At 37.4% G+C, this 24,661-nt stretch overlaps 1 protein-coding gene across 1 annotated transcript in view; it reads right to left on the minus strand.

Annotated features, from left to right (window-relative positions):
* Positions 1–560: 560 nt before the first annotated feature.
* The window catches only part of ksr2 (kinase suppressor of ras 2), a 110,958-nt gene continuing 86,857 nt past the window's right edge, over positions 561–24,661 (minus strand). Inside the window, exons 12-21 of the mRNA XM_085368713.1 lie at positions 24,345–24,513; positions 23,876–23,917; positions 19,424–19,493; positions 15,209–15,257; positions 13,870–14,231; positions 9,942–10,038; positions 9,714–9,847; positions 4,724–4,858; positions 3,011–3,140; positions 561–707 (exon numbers count right to left, since the gene is read on the minus strand). Coding sequence (XP_085224839.1) covers positions 561–707; positions 3,011–3,140; positions 4,724–4,858; positions 9,714–9,847; positions 9,942–10,038; positions 13,870–14,231; positions 15,209–15,257; positions 19,424–19,493; positions 23,876–23,917; positions 24,345–24,513 — 1,335 coding nt within the window. The remainder of the gene's footprint in view (positions 708–3,010; positions 3,141–4,723; positions 4,859–9,713; positions 9,848–9,941; positions 10,039–13,869; positions 14,232–15,208; positions 15,258–19,423; positions 19,494–23,875; positions 23,918–24,344; positions 24,514–24,661) is intronic.

A 24,661-nucleotide genomic window follows, 5' to 3' on the forward strand; every position in this document is an offset into this window, starting at 1 on the left:
GATGAAACCTGGACATCCACACATGAGACAATGAGGTAACGCTGACAAAATGGTCTACACATTTGACAGACATAAGGAATGGCAACATAATGTTATGAATATATACAATATGTGATGTTCAACGTTTACACTCATTCGAACCAAACGAGAATAAAACATGGAAAAAAAACCACAAAAAACAACATTTGTTCAAAACTTTTTTTTTAAGTCCAGGATGACGTGATCTGTTTGAAATTACAAGCAAGATACAGCCAAGAAATAAATATAATGACGGGAACAAGTCAATAGTAAAAGACAAAAAGATAAAGGAAATATATCCAGTATGGTGTGAATCAAACCAAAGAAAATATGAGTCCCGACTGCTTTGAGAAACTGGACAGTCAACGTATCTGTACACACACATGCCAACATTCCATGAAAATACACACAGCACGGGCAGTTTTCATCACTGGGCTGGCTTTTGGATTCAGTGCATTCTTTAAGGAGGTGGGTTATTTATGTGGAGTTATGGCGGCTGCTTTTTTATACTTGCTGATTGTTTGCCGTTTTATGTCCCTAACTTATTTGACATACTCAGCTGACTTCCAGAAGTGCCCTGGGTGGGAAAGGCGGCGGTTCCTTTTTGGCAACTTTTCCAGTAAATCTACCAGCTTGGAGAAGCTGGGTCGCTCCTCTGGCTTGTATGCCCAACAGAGGAGCAGAATATCCTGGAAAGCAAAGACACAGAAAAAAAACTAATTATTTGATCTTTTTCAGGTGCTTATGTGATGAAAGAAACAGGTGTGTCCAGGTTGTCTAAAAACTTCATGAAGCTAGTTGGTGTAATTTGGCCTGATTATCTGATAGTGAACTGTAACACAAGCAGACCCAGCAATGGTTTTGACTTACATTTCATACATGCAAACAAGGCTGGCTGGCATATGAGCTAAACCAAGAAGATTGAAATTTGTTCCTTAAGCTGGGCTACACAACCTAAGTGTGCAATCTGTAAAGAAATATTTTCGTTCAAATGGCATTTGACAAACTTTACAACCACATAAGGGACTATCAAGACGAATGCAAAGACAAAGCCAAATATCTTCAAACAAAGGACAGTGTTTCCAACCTGACTGTGAAATCTGACTTGACACCCTTAAAATATTAGCACACTGTCATCTTTACAGAGATTTTTCAATTTCAATTAAAAGCATTCTTCAAATACCTTTTGTTGGTGTCATGTGAAAATCTACTTCAGATGAATCCAACCTGCGATTGCTTGAGCTGTTTCTACACATAAACTCATTACAAAGTGAGGAGAATCAGGACACTGTCTCCGGTCGCCTTTCTCACATTACTGTAAACCCAAATAAGATGACTGAACTCAGACAAGTTAAAGCAAATGATTGCCTTTAATTTTTCAAGTTGATGAACTTGAAAGTCAAGTGTTTATGCTACATGTAGTATTTAATTACCGTTTAATTTAAGTATTTACAAAGTCATAAGCTCTTTTCGAGCCCAACATATAACATTTCTCCCACATTTTGCAGATGGGAGAAATGTGCCTTTTAACATATGCTTTATATATGCTGGGAAAGACCTGAGTCTTAATTTATTGACTAAAACCTAACAAAATAGCATCAGAAAAAGCAAAAGTAAAATAAAATTCAAAAAAGAGGGGGAAAAAAGAATAAGTCATCCCAGTTGGGATGAAAAACTCTGATTTAAAGTCCATGTGATTAAAGTATCTGCCACCTCACCTACCTCCTGAGGCAATGTTATGACAAGTTTAGATTTCCCTCACATCGGAATACTGAATGGATATCCCTAATCATGGAAAGGGGCTAGCAGCTGCATTAACATTTCTAACAAAGTGTCCATACATGCTAAGCTGGGAGTCAGAATGTCATGGAAGTCAACATTAATATACTCAAGTCAATAAAAATTTAACCTCAATGGCAGATATAATATATATATATGTACACATATAAATATATACACATACAAATATATACAGATACACACATATGTGTGTGTCTTTATTTTCTTTCTTTTTCTTTTTTATCTATTTAGTTTTTTACACTAAAACAATGTAATATTACAATTTCACTGCTTTAGGTAGACAAAAGTAATGTTAACTAATTAACTTCCTAATAAAATATTTAAAAAGATGTATTAGTCCTTTGACTGGCATGAAACTTTAATGGTAAGTGATGACTCATGCTTGACAAGCATCAGCACAGCAGTTTAAGGTTCACTTCACAGGTCTTCATTTTAGCACTGAGCAGGGTATCACTCTGTACATTAGTGACTGTGCTAACATGGGGACCGTAATTAACCCAACAGCTCACTTCATTCATGCTACCACAGCATCACTAGTCTAACAGGAAGAACTAAAAAACACAATTATGCAAATGAACTGTAAACATACTTTGCTCCATTATAACAGAACATCTACTCAGGAAAATCTATTATTAAGAGACAAGTGCGGACTAGCAGACAGATAGCAGAAATGGTACAGTAAAATGAAGTTATACTTGGAGTTTACTTAATCTGCTTCATTTACTTAACAACAACAGAAAAAGTGACAAAAACGTAATAATTAAATTCAAAGAATGTTTTGAAAATTTTCACACTACTTAATCTTTTTACTAATTTAAACATTTTGGTTTACAATAGCACACAGCAGGAGAATTTTCACACCAAATGCATTCTCTGAAAATAGTCAATTTGGCTAAGGCAGGGGTGCTTCATGGGGAGACAATTACACTAGACAGCTACTTGCTCTCATGGGATCAATCACGCATTGCATAAACTTTGCAACTGGGAGCCAGAGGAGTAAAGACATCTACACTTTTACATAAAGCTCTGACAGATGATGTACCGCATGTGTGAAAATGACCTTCCTGTCTTTATCAGGCAAGGTAATCTTTCAATGAGTGCTTAAACACGAAAATTATAAAGTAGCTAATTTTGAAGGAAAAGGTGATTCATGAATAGTGAAAAGTTAAAAAGAAAAAAAAGAAGCTCTTACTAATATCTCCTTCCCCATGCCAGTTTGTGCAAGATTGGGTTTCATCCCACTGCCGATCTGCCATATGATCACCTCTGCTGGTTGACTCTTGTAAGGCCATTCACGTGCGTGTAATTCGTACCAGATGGTGCTGAGAAGACAAAGAAGCAAAGTAGATCAGTGTTTTAAACTATCTGGTCATAAGAATAACAGCGTCTTCGAAAAACACCTATGGAGGATTCTTATCCAGGCAAGAGTAAGGACAACTATAAACTGACAAACTTTATTTTTGCAGTTGAATAAGCAGCTGTAGATGATGCATAATTGGATCGTGGTATGTGCAAAAGCATGATTTTGTGGATGACTTTTTGTCAGTTTAAATTTTTGAAAAACAATTAAGCTAAAAAAAACAGTACATTTTTAATTACTACTCATGGAAAATTAGCATTCACTACCTTCCCTGTGCAAATAAGGTGTTTTCATTCTGCTCCTGCGTGTTGAGTTTGAGTAGAATAAAAATAGCTCTTTGCCAGGAGTAAGGGGGAAAAGATGATGGCTGATTGGTGATGAATATGCAAAAAAGCCACGAGGGTCACCTCTAGGTAACACAAATGCTAACAGAGCAGCTGGACATGGTGCACCAGTGTTGCACTCTTCTTCCCTTTAGAATAATATAGTGATGAGACCTCCATATGGGGAACCATCTGAGAAAGCAATTGTGTTAGGAGTCAACAGAGCAGGGTCCACCCCCTCAAATGAAGCAGTAATGTCACTGGAGAAAGAACAGGAGCCAGGGGGGCTTTTTTAATCAAGTTAGGATGAATTTAAAATTGGGCTTCAGAGGAGGAGCTGGAGGACACCTTGGCTTGAGAAATCAGAGTGACACTCAGACAGGAAATCTGTATGTAATAATGGAAAAAAATCAGTGAGATGTTTTCGACCAAAAGGAGCGCATGGAAAAATACATCATGCGTCTGAGCACACCTTCAGTCACAAAACTTGTTTAGTTTCTCTTCTATTCAGTCCTCCTGCTTAGACGACGCCTTTCGTTTCTCACCATCACTATTGCAATTATTCAACCTGCAATTATTCAATCACTTTTGCACATTTGCAAAGGCAACCCCCTCTTGGTTCGCATTATTTGCTCAAATAAGATTTTAACACACACGGATGCACCAGTCGCTAATCAGTGTGCATTTTATACTTCAATTCGTTTTCCCAGTGTTCTGCTGTCTTTCAGCTGCTATTGCTTATTTGTGCATTACCCTAGCCCATCTTTATCATAAATATAGATCCAATCACTCAGTATTTCAGTCAAATCACGTAGATTAAGTGTTTATTAATCAGGTGAGCAATGCCAAGTGGAGTCTATGCCAAAATCATAATTTTACATAATTAGGTTTTAACACTGTTAATCCCATTTTCAGTAAATGCTTATGAAATGGATGTATAAAGACTGGAAATAGCATAAAAAAAATTCATTTATTATATCAGATTACTATATTATACATGTCTTTGTACACTAGTCTTTGTACAGCAGTAAAAAATCTCTATCTATAATGAGATCTTAAAAGTGTTAATGAGAGTTGCCTCATGTGGTGCAGAGTATTTATTAAGTTCACACACATATTTGGAGTTTGTAAACCCTCTTTGTCAACAGTCTGCTATAATCCTCCAGGCTCGGATGCCGTCTGGACAAACAAACTAGGGGGCATCTGGCAAGAGGACTCTCACCCAAAAGCAAAGACATCTGACTGCTTGGAGAAAGGAAGCTTGTCCTCTTCTGTTTCTGGAGAGAGCTGCTGGATGATTTCAGGGGCTAGGTGGCACAACCAGCCGTTGGGGATCCTCAGTTTATCTTCTCTGCGGCTGTAGAGAGAGAAAATGTGCAGATGGAGACTTGTCAGGGCTTATTGATCTACTGTATCATGCTGCCAAGCTATTACACTGATTCATTTTCATTATAGAACACTGTAGATACAAAAACCACCAATAAGATGAATCTGTAATGCTTTTCAATTACTGTTTCATATAGCTGAGCGTCATTGTTGCTGTTGCATTACTGGTAAGTTGGTGTAATTGCCATTCTATTTTATAAACATCATCTTTTACTTTTCTGTTTAACTGTTACAGTGGTTTTATCTTTGAAATAAATTGGTGATGTGTAAATGACAGTTTTCAAAGTTTTTGCAAGTCACACTGCAGGAAATTAAGTCTTGATCACAATCTGTGTTAAAGTTTTGAAGCGCATCAGATTGTGGATTTAAAATCCACTGAATTGCAACGCTACAACATAAAAACAAGAAAAGGAGATAAACAAAGACTTATCATTGTCTTACTCTCAATGTACAGTTCTTATGTTTTAACAACACAACCAAAATATGCACAGCTCTTACCTTATTGGCGTCACTTGAATTCGTGAAACTTGTTATGATTAGTGTGTGCGTTACCCATGCTAAGATGGCACACTTATGTTACGCTGATAATGGCAATATATCCAAATGTCAGCAGATGTTGTTAGAATGCTAGTGGGTGAAATTTGATCATTATTCATAGTCACAGTGGTCAAAACTACATAAAGTGCTCTGGCTAGTATTTATCATAATTGTCCAAACAGATCAGCCAGCTGTGAGGGTGACAATTTAATAAAATCACTGCTTCAAAACAAGTGACAGGGAAATAATCTTACTTCTTTTCACCAGTATTTAACTGAGAGCCATGCTAGGCTCAGTGAGACTCTGCTGACCCTGCCGCGCGGTCATGTAGGCTCTCCACAAGCTTGGTTTTCTGTTCTTTGTGTGTTTGGATTAAAAAATGTTAGCTACCGCTCACCGCTCGTCTGCAGGCTTTATTTAAATGGAAAACTTCCACAACACCATGAAGATCTTTCATCACAAAAAAGCTCTAATTACCTTCTATAAAACAAGATTAGAGGTATTTGGGGGGTTTTGTTAACTTTGGGAATGACCAGCTTTCTCCAGTTTATGCCAAACTAAGCAGCTACAGATCATAGCTTCATATTTATAATGCAGATGTCATAATGACATCATTTTGCTTCAAATGAGATGCCAAATAAGCTTATTTTTTCAAACAGAAAATGCTGATGTTGTTGCTGTTAATATATTGGCATTTGGTCTGCTTTTAAAAACACTAAATGTAACCACAGATTAAAAATGACTTATCCCTTTCAACGAGTGCAATTACTACAAGTGCAAGTACATCGTCGAAGTTTTGAACACCATATCTGTTTTAATGATAATATCTCGCAGTAAGTTTCCAGTGTTTATGCTATACAAAACTCATTAACACTTGGCTCTAGTGTCATGATGAATTGCAGATTTGAGAGAGATGAACATGCAAAAATCAATATGAATAAAATGCTTTCGTACACTCAGGTGTACGAGGTGGACTGGGAAGTTTTGCATAAACTTCTCCATAAACTCTGCTGTGATCTTATTCATAGCCTTTTCCTTTTTTTTTTGCTTTAGGTCACGAGCAGTTGTCTAAGCATTTCACTGCATATCGTACTCTGTATGACTGTGTACGTGACAAATAAAATTCTTCTGGACAGAGATCTCAGATGTCATTCCTGATACCTGTGTGAGCCACTTGCCCAGTTTGGAGGCCACTGCTTTGGGTGTTCTGAGTACCACGAATACCACTGTTGATTTTACCCTCCTCATTTCCTCTAGCTCCTCTCTGTTTTATTTCTCAAGCTTCTTGTTGATTTTATGTTCCTTCTTCCTGGTACAGTAATCATTTGGTATAGCAATATCTATCTACCATGTCCAGTTCGTTAGTATCACCTGTTTGTCCGTCTGTATCTGGAAGTCCCACAAGATTTTAGCTCAGACATTCTTAACTACCCTAGGGGGCATATCACATTTTGATTTAGGAACTTGTCACAGATGTTCTTGTATAATATTCCAGCCTGGTGGTCTTGCCTGGTGTGGTAGACCCCAGCCTTTATTGATCTAGTGCTTAGAGCTTGTTCCTGCACTGCAATAATTATTTTTCTCAATTTTCTGCTGGGTGAGGTATTCACTAGGCACATAATCAGGTGTGGCCATCTTCCTGATTAACTCATAGATATATGTTGTTTCATCATGGATAGTGGCCCTAAGACTTTCTCTAGTCCTTGGCCTTCTTCTTTCTGCTTAGCCTTAGTCTCAGAGTTGAGGGGTGACAGCTTCCTTGGAGTTTTCTTGTCTTGATGTCAGTGGCTTCTATCTGCTGCTTTGGCTAGCAGGGTATCTGATCACTGGCACTGCTGATTGCCCAAATCTTGTTCTTCCCATTCAGCTAACTCCTTAGGACTTGCCTTACTCATGGGAGATATTTGGTAATTGCGGCTTTCCTAGCAGGCTCTTCATGACTCCCATTTGCTTGTGGGATTCCCAGGTACTTGTAGCTGTCTTCAGTGTCTGCAATGTTCCCTTCTGGTAGTGCAATCGCCTCCATTCTGATTGCATTTCCTCTTTTTGTTACCATCCAACTACACTTCTCCAGTTCAACTGTAGATAAAGTATTGCAATTTCAGGAGCAGGAGCACGCCTCCAAACATGCTCCTTCCAGTTCTCATCTATATAGGCTCCCTCAGTTCTACAAGCTGTTCATTCTCGTTTACGTGCCTCACCCTCCCTCCCCTTTTCAATCCTTTAACTTCTTCACTTCTATTTAGTACATGGGGATCTGCCAGGCCCTGGAGCCGCCGTCAGTCCACTTCAAGGCCTTCCCCAAACTGCAGCTCAATTCATGCCCAAGCCATTCAACTCTACCCACTCAAACGTTATCAAACCTAAAATGAGGACATGGGTCCAGCTAGTGAAATGGCAGCCCGAATTCTGTAGATCCTAGTCGTGTGCATCGGTGGTATAGAGCTTGATGTCATTGATATAGAGGAGAAGGCTGACATTTGCTCTATGCTGTAGTCAGTATCCTAGTTAATGATTTATCTGAGGTTATTTAAATCTATGCAGAACAACAATGGTGACAAAATATAAACACACTTATGCAACTAGCTTAAGGTTTACCTCCAGTGTTTTTCACCACATCCCCCACTGAATTCCTGTTGAAGGCTCTTAGGGTCCTGTTGATCAGTTCTAAGCATTCCAGGATCCATGTGTGAGACACTGAGTCATAGGCATTCTTGTAGTCAATCAGTCTGGTCTTACAGTCTCAGATGACTGATCTGCTACCAGTAGTTGGTGCTATGCTGATTCCTTTCCAGGCCAAACTGAGAAACTGAGCCATGTGCTTGTTCATCTCAGCCACTATGATGCCTGAAAAGGCACTAATGCAGATTATCGGCTAGTAGTTGGATGGAACTAGGCCCTTCTGGGGATCTTTGACTATCAGGACTGGTTTTCAGTTAGCCATTCCAGGTGGGTCTCATCCATTAGCAGCGGCCAGATGTTCATGGACCACAGTTAGTTTCTTTAGTCAGTAGGTGTGAATCATATCAGGTCCCAGTACTATCCAGCTTCACACTTGAAGTTGTTTCTTTTATATCTGCCACTCTCATGGTTACTGGGTCCTGTTCAAGGAAGTTGCTGTGACCTTCTCTTAGATTTGCAAGCCACTGAGCATTGTTGTGTTGCAATATTCTCCCATATGCTCTTCCAGTATTGCTCTGTGTTCAGCCTTGGTGGGGTTGCTCTCCTATTGTCCTCCACCTTTGAGAGTACACCTTGGATGGTTCAATGGAAAACAGCTAGTTTATTCTTCCGGCTTCTATCCCTCTGGTATAACTGAAGATGTGCAGAGGTCAGTCTTTGGTTGGGCTTTTCTAAGGCCTAGGGTATGAGCAGGTTGTTGCACTTTCTTCATCACACTTTTACTATAGTTTTAATAATTTTGCTAACTTTCCTTTACTACCTTGAGCTTATAGCAAAGCATCTAAAGGATCACTGTTGGGCTCTGTACCTAATTTTGGAGGGTGGTAATGATGATATCTCCCCCTGGATCTGATGTCCTGGCTCACCATTGCTGTAGTATAGTATGTGTAGTAGTATGTGTTGTACCTTGTCAATCTCTAGTTACAATGCAATTGTTTCTTACAGATGTTAAAACACTGAGCTACTAGTTGTTTCGATGTTAGTCTAGATGTTGGGTGTCATACATATATATTTTTTCATTGGCATGGGAAATAATTTTGAGCATTTTAACCATTGCTGATGATTCACAGAACAAATAGTTCTGCTGTACTGTTTGTAAGGGCAAATTTATCCAGCCATTATTGAATTTATTTGCTCCTCCTTGACCTGGTTACTCATGTTTTCTTTATATCTTGGACATTTCTGTTTAACACTGTTTGAGTTCTTGAGGGGACAAGTGTGAAGCTTTTATGGGAACTGTAATTACTTCCAGAAAAAAAACAGTTTTCAATTATTTGCGCATGAATGTAATCTTAATGGCAACCGTTATGTAAATTAGACATGTTGGAACAGAGGTTTTCAAAAACAGAAAAGGAAGCATCACCATTCATTATAATTGAACAGTGTTAAAAAATGTATGCAGTAATAATAAAAAAGTAGGGTTTAAATACATAACAAGATGACATTTTCATCACACAAATGTGCAGCGTATCCACTGCATGGACCAAAGGTTTTGTTGTCTCTGCACTACACGTGTCAGAACTTTCAGTTTCTCTCCAAGACTAATTCATGTATTGCAAATGCTAACGAAAGCATTCCTGTCCCATAAGTGTATTGAACATAATTACCTGCCAGCCTGCAGAACTCCAGATATGGTGAAGAGCCCAAAGTCAGTGATGACGACTTTGCCATTGTCATAAAACACATTCTTGGACTTCATGTCTTTGTGTAAGATCCCCTTTGCGTGGAGGTAGCCCATCCCCTGAGGACAGAGAGAGGGAGGGAGGGTGGGACACCTTGTAATACGTGGCATTCTGCTGAAGTGTTTTGGAGAAATCAGTGCCGAGTTATTTTACCTTGACCATCTCTTGCGCAATCTGTCGTGTCTTGTTAACATCCAGGACAACTTTGGCATCTCGCACTACAGAATAAAGTGTCCTGCCTTTACAAAAGCTGGAAAAGACAGTAAAATTCAGGGTTTACATCAATGCCAATAGGTAATACAAATTTGATAAAATCACTACATTATTTAGATGTTACAAGTCAATCTTAAAAAATTCCTTTCGAAACTTTTAAATGAGTATTTTCAGCTTAGTTTGTCACTGGTTTCCTGTCATTCCAATATGTCTCAATCATGCTTTGTACATCAACGTTGCAAAGAGAAGTGATTCATTAAGCTTGTAGAAAGCAACTGATAAGTGCAGGGCTAAAACCTCGTATACAAAGAAGTTAAAATAAAGGACTCCTGTACTGCTCTCCTAAGAATAAAAGAAAAAAATTCATACAAGATAAGTGAATATGGTAAATGGACTGATACTTATATATTGCTTCTAACAGAGAATTCAAAATTGTTTTGAAATCATATTTTAAATGAAATGGAGCAAAGAAGCAGAAGAAGCAGGGAACTCGAGCTGCACTATTTTACACACATATCGTGCCTTTCTGTCCTCATTTCATATACCAAACATGGCCTCCCATTTTGGTGGTCTAGTTAAGCTACAAAAAATCTCCAATGTGTCCCTCTTACATGTCAGTGTCCACTACCCAGCATTGCAGCCTACTATTTAAACCCCTCCACTGCCCCAGTATCCACCTGTAAACTCAGGGGAATAGTTAATTATAAACCCCCAATTTTACTTACATATTGATGAGTGGTGAGCTGGGTGCCTAGACTGTGAACACACACTATGCTGTGCTGCTGTAATTAATCATCAAAGTATCAACAAGCGCCTGACATGTTTATAGTCTGAACAATGTGATGTAAACTTAACTGCATGCTTGAATGAGTCTCTTTGTCATCCCTAATAAAAACAAATACATAAGAAATGAGACTAATACTGAAACAGTCCACAAAATGGTTAACTGTTAGAGTGTTCAATTTTCACCTCTCTCCACTTCATCTAATCCTCATCTTTTAAATGTTCAGTGTTACATAAACAGAAAAAATATTTGTCTAGAAGTTCACGAGTGTGCATTACTGGAGTTTGAGACACTGTTAGAGGATAAAATGCCATCCTATGAACTAAAAGCGAAGTTTTTTTTTTTTTTTTTTTTTTTTTTGGCCTGTCCCGTTTGGCTCTTTTGCCATCAGAATTGTTGTCTAAAGGCAAAGAAAGATGCCCAACGGATTTACTTTACCAAACTGACCATCCCAGCCTTGCCGTAATGGTCCATTTGATTCACCTTTTATTGTTTATTTTATTTTCACTTACTGAATACGGGACAGACTTGACTGGGGGAAAGAAGGGGAGAAAGAAAGAGGGAAAGAGAAACAGCTAAGAAGAGGGACGGGGGAGAAGGGCAAAAGACAAAAACCAACAGAACGGGCAGAGAAAAAAAAATGCATATATCAATCACCTGGATCACCTGCTGAGAAAGAAAGCGAAGTTCACTGTAAGCCAGAATGGAGCTAGACTGTATTTCAGCTAGACAATGTGATATTTCTGGAGGGGTGCCATCAAAATGGCATTTTAATAGGCAGCTCAACAAACACCCCCTGCCTCACACTTGAAGCCCTCAACCCCGACTGTGCCATGCAGGTGACCAACAAAGGACCCGAAGCTAACAGCTCATACATATTCATTCCTGAAACAATCTCATGACAGCCTCATTTTTTATATTTAAAACCTCTCTTTACACGTCTTTTATTAAACACAGAAATCTAACTAACAAATGCTGGCTGGTTAAATCTAAAGCCAGTTGAAATTTTTATGCAGACATTATGTTTTATGACAGTTATTTTTATACCTACGGCAAATATGATATGGATAATCTAGTCTAAGAAGAAAGGGTGTATTTAATGGAAGACAAGATGATGGAGAACTAATGAGTCCACCTTAACATTCTGAAAATCACCTTTGTGCTTCAAAATGAATTATGCAATTTACATGAATAAAATCCAGCAGTAATATCACTGTATCCTCTATGCCCAACAAAATCAACCAACATAAAGGAAAAAGTTAAAGGAAAACGTTTCAATCAATATTTATGTTCCTATTAATGCAGCCTGAAATCTTTAATAAACCAGTGTGCTTCGTTTTGCACTTTGGTCTACATGATTAATATGAAGACTATTTTGTAGTAACTTTTTTTATCCTTGTGGTGTGAGAAGCAGAGTATTAGTGGATAACAAAGCCACCTGTTGCACTGACATTCGCTATTATTTTCAGCAATCACCAGCGAGGATTTCTGAGAAGCAGCCAGCTCACCTGTTAGCTCCCCTGTGCATACAGCAATTTCAACTGGCATCAGATGCAATATCTCAGAAATCATACAACTGGTCATTTAAAACAGTAAATATGATGGAAGGGATTAGTGCATTTGTGCTAAAGCATATTTAAAGTTGTACATTTAGTAAGAGATGGACAGTCCCTTCAAAACAAATATATGCAGAGACAATGTATAAAAATTGCAAGACTTCCTTGTTGTTCACAGCCTATGTAGATGACAATAGGACGGGCAATAATTTCTTTCTGAACGTCATTAGCTCTGCTAATTAATTAAATGAGAGTACTTCTCGTGATGTTCTTTAACAAGAAAACAACCTTTCTCTTAATTGTTATAAGTGGCAAAATACTTACAGTACTTAAATCTGCCTAAAAGTAAACACTAATACATGAAATAATTAAAGAGAGAGAAATCTTCACGTCCACTCTAACCTCATATTATCTGCTGTTGCACTGTAGTGAAGACAAATGCACTATTGCTATGGTGAGTGGTTGGTTCATCTATTCAGCAACAGCAGCAGCCTGCTCTAATCATAACCTCTCCACATCCCATTGTCAGACACTCTAAACTCATATTTCTAAAGAAGGGAAGGTCTGTGGCTGATCTAGAATGAATGCTAGGTGACCAGGACTGACTGTCAAAGCCATAAAATGGTCATTCTCTCAAGTTCAGAAGCAGACCAAACTACACATTTTAGAGCTGTGAAAATGATGAACGGATGGATGGATGGACGGACGGACAGACAGACAGTTACCCTGGTTAGAGTTGTATAATTTTTTTTCCTACAGATAACCCATATGAACATTTCTGCATTTTATCTGCGATGATCCATTTATGGAGTCTCATTATATTGCTTTTTATAATTGCACTGTACTTTCATTTGTTTTATGGTCAGCATTCTTTTCATTGCCATCTGTATATTATTTTTGCAGCCTGCTCAAACATGAAAGCTCAAATGAACCATTGTGTACTATAACATATTCTAATATAGGGCTATTGATGGACACCATTATGACTGCAATTATAAAGAACAATAGAGGTCGTTTTAAAAAGTTCTTCAAACTCAACTTGTATTATTTTAAAGTGGCACTTTAACTAACCTTTTAGGCCATGCAAATATTGTAGTTTCCTTATTATTCAATATTATTTCTGGACATTAAACTATAAGACATGACATGTTTACAAGTTAATTCTTTAAGGTACTCAGATTACTTTCTCGTTAATTCTGAAATTCAAGTCATTTTTTATTTAGTTTCTAAATTAAGTAATCTGTTGCTGGTAAACTGTTTGCTTGTATCCCTTTTTCTTTGCTGCCACGTAACAAAACAAAATATAAAATCCTCAGTGCATTTGTTCATGTTTCTCTCCTAGTCCTTAACAGGTAGCTACATTCAAGTGTTCATTAGCTGCTTTTTGTAGTGAAGCTCAGCTTGTGAGCCGGTAGAGAGGACAATCACACAATATAGCAAACAGTACTTAAGTGTGATCAATGTCTGTCAGAGGTGTAGAGCTTTATCAAGAACACCTTAATTCAAACTTATAGATCTTTATCCTTACCTGGTAATGATGGCCAGATGTGGTGGGCTCATGCAGGCCCCCATAAAGAGCACCACATTTTCATGGCGAGTGTTTCGGTAGGCCATCACCTCACGTTTGAAGGCCTTCAGCTGGTCTTCGTTATCACGCTCAATGTCAATTAAGCGAATGGCGACCTCGCCATGCCATCGTCCATGGAAAACCTTTCCAAAGCGACCCTTACCAATCATCTCCCCAATCTCTAGTTGCTCAAAGGGGATGTCCCATTCCTGCAGGAAGATACTGGTCTGACTGGCCTTACGTGGGAAGTTTCGAGCCGACAGGAGCGACAAGTTCATCTCCTCAAACTCATCACCAGAGTCCTCATCATTGCCTTCCTCATTCTGTGATAAAGCAAAATTGAACTGTGGGTAGCTTGAATTTCCTACACATGTATGGAATCAAAATGCCATTATACACAAAAAGATAGTGTTAAATCATTCCAGCAAGATAGCAGATGGATGTTTTATTATTTTTTTTATACAAATGCCATTTAAGAGAAGCATAATTATCGGCAAAAAGCTTCTCCAACCCACCAAGCTTTAGATGTAGCAAAAGCTCTGTATTCCCAGGATGAACAGTTTTTATCAGATGGTAATGTCAATTTTTCATTTTATACATACATACATACATAAATAAATCATCTTTCCTTGTAACAATATATATTTTACAATGAGTATAGCATATGATGTGATATATTTTAGCTTATAAGTAAATGTATTGAGTACTATTTTACTTATAAACAGGATTGTATATGAAAAAAAACAAACACATACTGTATGTCTGTGTTGCCTCTATATATAATGATTTTTCTGTGGCTGTTTGCACTTGAAATACTGACTGTTTAGACTGTTACCAATAAAAAATAGACTGATAAAAAAAAGGGAAAATAACCACAGGGAAAAGTGGTTGATTTACTCTGATTTGATTTTAAATATAATGCACCGCAAGAGAGAAAATGACCTACTCCAAGGCACCTGCTGGAATATCATTCAACGCAATCTGCATCACATTTTCTCAAATTATATCATTGTTATAGAAATAGCAATGACGAGGAGCGAAGATGTCTTTTCCTTCTTGTTGCTTTTGACGCATAACTTACCTAAAGGCTCCTCACAGAGCTGAGACAAATTATGCTAAATGAGAGAACAACGCAAATGACTGTGACAAGTGTTGGTGAGAGTGGTATTTAGTCTTCATTCGCATTCACCAGCAATTACACACTGATATTACTGGCATAATTGTCAGTACTATCAGCAATGCAAGGACTGAACAAAGCTAGATCCGCACACGCTGAAAGCACAACAAAGGTCATACTCACGTCTGATGTAGGTTCAACTTCGATTTGAAGCAAAGGGTTGCCCTCATTGCTAAAATAAAAAGGAGGAAGAGAAGAAATATATTCATAAGGAAAAATATCTTTGCAGGTTTTAAATTCTTTATTGAGTGTATACGTTGATTGTGGAGTATTAGTATTAGTATAAGCATGTTCTAAAGCCATCTATATGTATGTGCATCTGAAACCAAAGTATTTCCATGTAAAACGCTTTGAGATTCAGTGCTATATAAATAAAACTGAACTGAACTGAGTTAGTATTGCTGTAATATTTGTATGTTTCAAATAGTTATTATATTAAATAGTTTTCATGTGTGCTGAGAGCAGAGATGGTTTTGCGGTAGATATCAGTAATGTAGCCTCTACACAGAGATGTGGTACTCACACGTATGATCAGACAGGCTGATTTTTATCTGGACGACTATTGTGTGTGCACTGATGTGTGTCATTCCATATGATGTGTCACCACTACAACCTCTAAATCATTTCACAAACAGATAATGAATATGTCTGAATACCATCTGTGGATGGCAATATACTAACGCCTGTGTCATATTAAGTCATGACAAATGTTTAGGTTCTCACAATAGTTTCCAACTATTGAGGAAGCAGAAAAGTAAACACAAAAAAGAATCAAAGATCACTACAAAAACTACAACAAGAACTGCTGTTGCAGTTTTTTGTCTCTATACCCAGATGAACTGATTGCACCTGCACCTGATATATTCTAATTGGCAATAGATAACTTCTCTTGACACCCTTTCCCCTGTGTGTCTGTCACAAAGAGTGAATTGCGCTCTGTTTTACAACACCTGGTTGTCTCTGACTAAAAAGTAGGAATTTTCTTTGTTTTGTTTTTTGCTTTTTGTTTTTAAAGTTGCTATTAAAGTAGAAATGACTGAATGTCATTTGTGATGCCTTTTGGGTGCTGGAGCCCTCTCCATCAATTAAAATGCTTGTCCAGGGTTCACTGCTGTTTTGTTTTGTTTGTACTTCTTTGTACCACTTTCACAACATTTTTTTTCTTTTACAAAATGTGTTACTTTGCTGTCAGTCGATTCAACTTCCTACAGAATAACAGCAATAGATCAGTCTCGTGTTCCTGAGAGATTTTGTAGAGGCAAATGTGCATATCAGAACCAGTGATTTTGGCCAGTGTTAAACCGATCTCGGTACTTAGCATGAGAATGGCACATGAATATTTTTAAAAAGGTCTGAACCCAGAATCATTAAGCACCAATGAAGCTCTGAAGGTCTGAAATATTTGGTTTTAGTGATACTTTTTGTGCACTTTTAAACAATGCAATAAATATCTGCAGGCAGCTCTGAGACCTGCAATTTAAAAGCTGCATGCCACCTTATTTTCTGAGCCGGTAACCTTTCTATTGTGCTTTTACCTAGACACCAAAGAAGAGACATGCTGTAGATTCAGAATCCCATTATAACACATAAGGTCTTTTATAGAGGCCATTTCAATGACTATGAGATGAGCTGGTCTTTGTGAATAGATATTTTGTTATTAGATTTGTCTTATTTTAAACATTAAAAACCAATATTTCTTTTCTGATATTTCTAAATACTAGATACAGATCTTTTTTTTTTTTTTCACCTCTCGCAACTAGTCTATCTCCAGTGTTTACTTTATTATTAATTGTGTTTCCTTTTGTCAGTGTGTTTTTCAGGAGTTGCATTTATTTTCATTCATGCACAATTTTTCTTAGCAATGTGTCTTTTTTTTTTTTTTTTTTACCTAAAAAAGCTATTATTTTTTTTGCACACATTACAATAAAAAGAATTACTGAACCACAGGCTGTGAATCATCTGCAATGTCTCAGGTGGCAAAAAGACAATGATACTGTGACCATTTAATAGATAAATAACTACAATGTGAACAGGGGGAAATGTAAGAGAGAGGTCTTCTCATTAGTGGCAGCCTTTTTCTGACCCTAATTTTTTAAGTGCATTTGCACCCTGTGCCCTTATTAATTTCTGACCCAGGCGTGTCCATTGTCACCTACAGCCACTCACATGACATAAATGAACCCGTTTCCCTTATTCCACTCAACCCCCACTGTCCACATAATCGTCTGTGTAACATCAGTGTATAACTCCCCACATTCTATGGTATATTAACACTTGTTCGCAGAGCAACCCTTGACTGAAAAGACCATAGGTGAGGCAGCATATAAAATAATGTGATTCCTGTGGCGCCAAGGGCTGCTACCACCGGTTCGATCTCTGCTCTAATGAGGGAATCCTGCAGGGCGTTCGGGTCTAAAACAGGCCCTCATTAACCCTGAGATGAAGCTATTAAGGGCAAAGAAATCTGCCAGCTGCCACTGTAAGAGCATACAAAGAAGGGACAGGAGGGGCGATAGCATTAATTAAATCAGAAGAATGTGGGTTTTTTAACCATGCTTATGCATTCCCATTTGTCAAAAAGGCAGGGAACGATGAACGGGAGTGAGAAAGGGGAAAAATGGAGAAAAGGTTGCCAAAGATATGGGTTTTTAAATGAGTTTTCTCTTGCTCTTTTCTCAAGAGATTCATGATTCCTAAATATTTAGCTGTATGTGAATCATGAATCAAGAATAAATACAGATATATTATATGTTAAGAATCTAAGGTAAATTATGATGCATTTATTGACTGAAACTAATGGAGAATTTTTTTGGGGGGCATTCAGGTCAGAGTGTGCAGCCTTATGAGTCAGCTAGCATTTCTCAGTAGTAGTTGTACATTTTGTTTTCTTAATTTACTGTGGTTCATGCCTTTTCATAACTTCCTACAAGCTGGCTCTGGTAGAATTTGTTCCCAAGTTATGAACATATTTCTATGGAAAGCAAAAATAAAATACAATGTCTCAAACCTTGAATGGTTAATATTGGGGGAACAGGTAATGACTCTTATCTATTTCCCCAAGAGAGAGTACAAGGGGCTTTTCTTTGTCATTTAATTAGTGTTTTATATACAGTCTCCTGCTGCTCTGATTTCAATAAATGTTAAAACCCCGTTTTTCTTGTTGACAAACTAATATCAAGTCTTTTAGTTCTTAGCTGTCACAGTCACATGGGTGTTGTTAATTGTTAAAAGCCTAATAACAAAATAGTTGGCTTTTCATTGTGGGCTGTACACACTTTCCTTTCCTGTATACCCTTTTGGCTGTGAATAAATTCAGTCTATTAGTCTCAATAAAAATGAATATTTTGTCCTCAGTGAGATGACAAAATTTGCCAGCTGCAACTCATTCACAATCAGCCCCGGAGTGTACACAGAGACCAGTATAACAACAAAACAAAACTCATATGCATGCATTTGGAGCACCTTGTGAAAAACTGACAGTGAAGCTTTACAGCTCAACGCCTGAATGTGGTTTCAAGATACAGAAAACAATATTTTGCATCACATTATAATGATTATGGTAATGAATGTAATGCTAAATGCTAAACTATCCCAAACATGGAGTCTATTGTTATGTATGCATGCCATTATTTTTGTATGATTCCTATTATTTCCAGACTTTGCCTTCCTGTTTTTTAATCTCAAATCTGGCAGCTGCTATATAAATGAGGCATGATGACATCAAAGACAGCTTGTACATGTACAGCCCCGTACCTCAGTGTAAAAGTCATACTTTCGATTTTTTCCCAGTCTTACTACCATGTTGATTTTTTTTTTAAATATAATTATTTGTTCTTGATGAATCTACTCCAGTCTTTCAGCATGACCTGTATTTCATCACAACGGATCATCTTCCTATAGATTCTTGCCCCGTTTCATGCGATATATTGAGATCTGATTTAATTAACATCTGGGTCGAGAGGCATCTCATCACTAATCCTTCTCTTCCGGTTGTCTTCCTATGACCACTGGCTTCCTCAAAGAGCTAGTGAAAATCCACTTGGCATCCCAAGTGTAGCGTGAACTAAAGGCCATGCTAACATTAGTCTCTGAGTAATCATCATGTCGTCCCTCGCATTGAAATTGCCACCCAAATATCTGTGCTCCAATAAGTTCAACTTGGCCTCTGACCAACTACCCCAGAGAGAAAGGGGGAAGAGGGGAGGAGGAGAAGGAGAGAAAGCATGCAGATGAGGAAAAGGCTGACTGACAGAGAGAAAAGATGATCGGTAGTACTTTCTTTCTTTAAATGTATTCATGCGGTTCTACTGAACTATTTCTGTCATTGATTTTACTTACCCTGGTTCAGAAAGAACGGGATGCAGAATGACCTGCGGAGCTCGGCTGGGAGGAGCCTCGGGAGCAACATCTGGAAGCATTCGAGTTACAACACATCAAATTAATGAATTGAAACAAAACTGCATTCATTAAAAGTCATTATTAACATTGGTGGTGCTGCTTATCATGTAATAGAAAAGCTAGGGAACACCAGCTACAACAGAGCCACAGTGGTGACCGAAATACCAGCTGTGTCAAAACGGTGATACTATTAAACAAGGCAAGAGTTTTTCTTTCCCAGTAAAATGCAGTAGTAGCAATGCTATCATCATTGTAAGCCTTCTGTTTTCAGCTATCATTGCTAACTATCATAATGGAAGAAGGAATACTATTATTCCAACTGTTGTTGTGATTTGGCGCTATATAAATAAAACTGAATTGAATTGAATTATGGTGTAATATCCTACTTAATGACACAAGGTAACTCTTCCTACTATACTTTGGAAAAAATAATTAAAGCATGATGTCATCTACCATAGGGCTAATCCTGTGGCATTGCTATGAATAGGTGAAATCTGATGCCAAATTATAAATTAACTCCCATTAACCTCTCCCATTAAACAGGATTTGAAGACTTCCAGGGTGCCTGTGAGTACATGGAAATTTTCAAACACACTTGGCATCTACAATACTTATTCACACAATGAAATTATGATCTTCATTATGTCAACAAAGAGACAGACTGCCATTCTGTTTAAAGAGCACCTAAAAAAACTATGACTTTATAGATTCTAAATGTTTACACAGAATTTTTTCTTTGTGTGTAAAAGCTGTCTATAATGATATGCAGTGAATTGTGACACAAATTATGAAAGGCAACACGAATTCTGAAACTCTCACATAAATACATTCTCCTTTTACATGCTCGCACTGTCATTTTTATATCATTTTCTTTTTAATTCTCACATTCACCCCTTTTACTTATATATTTCAATGCACATATTCATACATTTTTATTCTGACATTTTTATATTTTTCCTCATATGTAGTTCTCATGCACATTAATTTAATATGCATTTAATTCTATAAAGGATATGTGGACGTAAGAAGAAAAAGTGTAATTTATTTGTGTCTAACAAAAGAATACACTAGATGCTTAAAAGCACTGGACCACCTACATATGACATCGACAGGAATTGTCTAGTCATGCAAATGCATATTTAGTCAGCAGAGCTTGACGAGATTGGAATGTAACTTTACGTGATCTATCACTTCTTGGCTAGGTTCCTATAGTTCCTAAATGCTTTGCAATAATACCACTTATAGTTCCAAATGGAAGAAATTTCATGAACTGACTTCTTGCTCAAATTCAACACAATCTTTAGAATCTTTATTAGACCCATTCTTCTGTTTGCAAAGGCAGATTGTATGACTAGGTGCTCGGTTTTATACACCTGTGGAAACTGGGGACTCCAAACACAAGAAACAAGGAATACAGTGGAAATGGCATGCAGGTCATCCAATAAGAATTTACAGATTAAAAGATGAGCTGAGTATAGATCGGTTATCACGTTGAGTTATTTTTTTACTCTAGGTGATTGGTTGCTACATTGGCCTAAGCAAAGCTGACTTATTTTATTTTAGGTTCTTCATATATAAGATGTATTTTTTTGCAGGCATATGTTTGTCCTCCTACAATAAGAAAAAAAACTATGTGATCAGCTAATGAAAATTACATGTTCTCTAACTATGGCTAAATAAGCAATACTGTGATAAACAAAACAGCAGTAAAGACATTTTTTAACATTTACACTTACATTTTATTATATCCAGGCTACTGACTATAAGGACAACACAGGTTCAGTGGGGCATGTGCAGAAGATTGACACTCATATCCATCTTCAGACAGTTTCACCAGTTCAACAGCTGCCTTCCTACCAGACTGTACTCCAGATTGTGGTTACTCCTCATCACTTGAGTGTGAGAGTTATTCATTCAAACTTCTGCCTTGAACCATCAAAGCTGTATCTCACCCAAATACAGCAGCACTTACAAAGCAGGTTCCTTTAGCCAGCAGCTAGTATGCTCATTGGAAATCAGCCCTTCTAGTTTCCAGCCTTCGATGTCATCATTTGGATGTACAACTTCAGTAGTTTTAACTCTGGCACTCACATCTCAAACTAGCTCAAGTTCACACTGCCAGACTCCATTAAATAAAATTGCTTTGACAGTTTGATTTTTAAAATCAAGGATAATTTTTTAAGATGCATTATTAAACTTCATTGCAGTATTTTTCATCATAAAAAAGCTTCCCACCATAAATTTGTAGGAAATTTGCATGTATTTATTGTTAACATATGACTACAGGAATAAAATTATTTTTCCCCACATTAATGGTGTAGATTTAATTGCAATGTTTGATTTGTCATCATTATGCTGTAATGTTTAGCAGTCAAATATGACTATTTTACTGCTGCAAAAGCCTTTAGGCAGATACTTCATGATACTGAAAACCATAATCAAAGGCATTAGAATATTTTTGGAGGAAGCAGTATACTTACGATAAACACAAATAGAACAACAAAAAATACATTTGTGTATAAAATAAAATGAAGCCATAAATGGCTTACAGAATTAAAAAGATAAATCCCCAAACATATATTCCTATCACAACTTTAAAGTACCGTGAAATTGATGACAATCTTTGAAAAATGAAAAATCAAGCTGCATCTAAGATCTGGATCTTTGTCTGGTTTTCAGAAGTCACTAGAAAATGAATTCATCTAAGCATAGGGCCCTAATGTATTGATAGCGTCTGTATTTCTTGAACCATGAGATTCTCTGGGAATATGTAGCACCTATCTGCTCAATACATTTTAATACATGAATGTAATTTCAGTTGCTACTTAATTCTTGTCAGAGACCTGTATTCGTTAAATTGAATGTGTGTATCTGAGAACAAAGAATGTATAAGCATGGGAGTCCAAAGACTCATACGTAAGAGGTAAAACTATGTATGTATTGAAATGAGAAATATATATATATATATATATATATGTAATTATGAGTCAAAATATATGCATGTGAAAGGAGATTGAAAGTAGCTACAAGCAGAATCTACACATACAATATGTAAACGGAGAATGTGTGTATGTAAGTGTGACAATTTATAAATATGAAAGGGAAATGGAAATATGTGCGAGTGAAGATTTATGCATGTGAAAAGAGAATATCTTGATGTGAGAGCATCAGAATGGCTTATATGGGCTCTTGTATCAAATGCTATATCTAAAGTTATATCCAGCATTTATTTTTCAACTCATCTGCTGTTTTCACTTAAATGCTTCGAAGATAGCTCTACAACCAAACTTTCTGACATTCTAATAGTGGTGATAACACCATATTCTGCTGTATGAAGCACATAGAAAATAGTTTGCATAACGTGTTATACTGGTGGAGATGTGAACAGGTTGGATTCTCCCAACTATTTTTTGCAAGCATTGATCTTCAACATGCAAGACAGAGTAAGGTCAGCTGTGCTGTTGTATCCACCTCTGAAAGACATCAGAGGATTCACTGCTAGACTTGTTGTCTGTATTGGCACACTTTGACATTTTTTTTTAATGCAAAAACACAAAGAGTGAGCCACAGAAACTGTTCTCTTTGTAGCATGGTGCATTATAAGCTGGCACCATCTCCTCACAGCGAGGGACATGTTTTTATTTTCTGTGTGGAGTCTGCACTGATGTTGTTGTGGATTTGCTCCAAAGACCTGCAAGCCAACAGGGCTGAAAGCTCTAAACTGTCCAGTGTTGGGAATCGGAGGCCCTCATATAATGATATCGGTGATCCATTTGATATAATGTCAAATTTTGTGTATCCCATGCCAGCAGAATCTCTGCAGATATATACTCAACCCCACCAAAGTGAACACTTGTATGAAGACCACATATTACTACATTTTTGTAGTCTTTTCAGAATAAGAGAGAGCAGTAAATTTGAGATGACTAAGACATTACATCCATGTATAGATTTTTTTGATTGATGGTGAACAGTAAGAAGTAGATGTGTTGTTACATAGTTTATAAAGGTAGCTGAAGTAAAGAGCATGTGTGGCAACAATAATCAGAACATGCTGCAGCTTGCTGAGCACTATAATTATGCATTTCCAAAAATCTGTCTCTTCAGATTTCACTCTTTACCTAACACCACTCCAGCTTGTCTCAGCTATAATAACCTGCCAAATGAGCAAAGACTGTATGGTACCAGTGTGGGCAAGAGCAAAGCGTCTGGATATTGACAAATCATTAGGAAGCCCAAATGAGACAGCATGAGTGGGTGTAGAGATTTTTCAAGCAGGCCAAGGTGAGGGGATGAAAACCACCAACAACATCAAAAGGGCCCTCCTTACTCATCCTTGGCTAGATGCAATGCATTATAGGAAGGGGAAATAATCAATTTTGAGGTACTTACCGGGGAATATGAACTGTTGCTTGTATTTGAAATAACTGGAGGCTGTGGAAGGCAACAAGAAGAGCTAGAGTTTGATAAAAGTTGGGTAGACTGTCCAAGTTCACATGGCAATTTGTTAGTTTAGTATTCAAAGTCAAATTAGTTTGAACCAATCTATGTTGCAATATCTATTTATTTGAGTTCATAATTTCAACTCAAGGTTCGGTTCTCAATCCCTTCTTTGGCATTTTATTTACTTTTAGCAAAGGAAAATGCTTCTATGAGAAAAAGAAATCAGCTCACAGTTGCAATTACTTAATTTTGCTTCAGCTCTGACATTCACTTCAGTCATTAGCATAATTCTTGCATTGCCAAATGCTAAGCTAAAACAGCCAACATACCTTCTTTTAGCATTGTTATTGTGGGCATGCACCAAATGCACCAAACTTTTAGAGGGGAATAGGAATTATATGTGTATTAAATAAAATACCTGTTAAGTTGAACTGTTTCTGTTGCCTTGCTGACTGTGGGGAGGGGTGCAGAGGGGAGGGTGGCGTGGCACTGCTGGGCAATGGAGGAGCTGGGGAGGAAGGAGTGGAGGAGGTGGTGGATGAGGGGTTACTGCTGGAGTCCGGTTGGTATGGGACTGGGATGTGATCCTGAGAAGAGACAGAACAGATAAAGATAAGCATAGGCTTTATTCAGACTTAAGTATTTGTAATTTTAAGGTGAATTTATAGAGTCAAATTTACTAAGTGGGGGCAAATTAGCGTGAGGCTGCAATCGCTAAAAATGCCCCCATGAGAG

This window comes from Diplotaxodon limnothrissa, linkage group LG12 (assembly GCF_057381915.1).
Source record: "Diplotaxodon limnothrissa isolate DT_005_m linkage group LG12, D_limnothrissa_male_GT1.1, whole genome shotgun sequence".
Lineage (NCBI taxonomy): Eukaryota > Metazoa > Chordata > Actinopteri > Cichliformes > Cichlidae > Diplotaxodon > Diplotaxodon limnothrissa.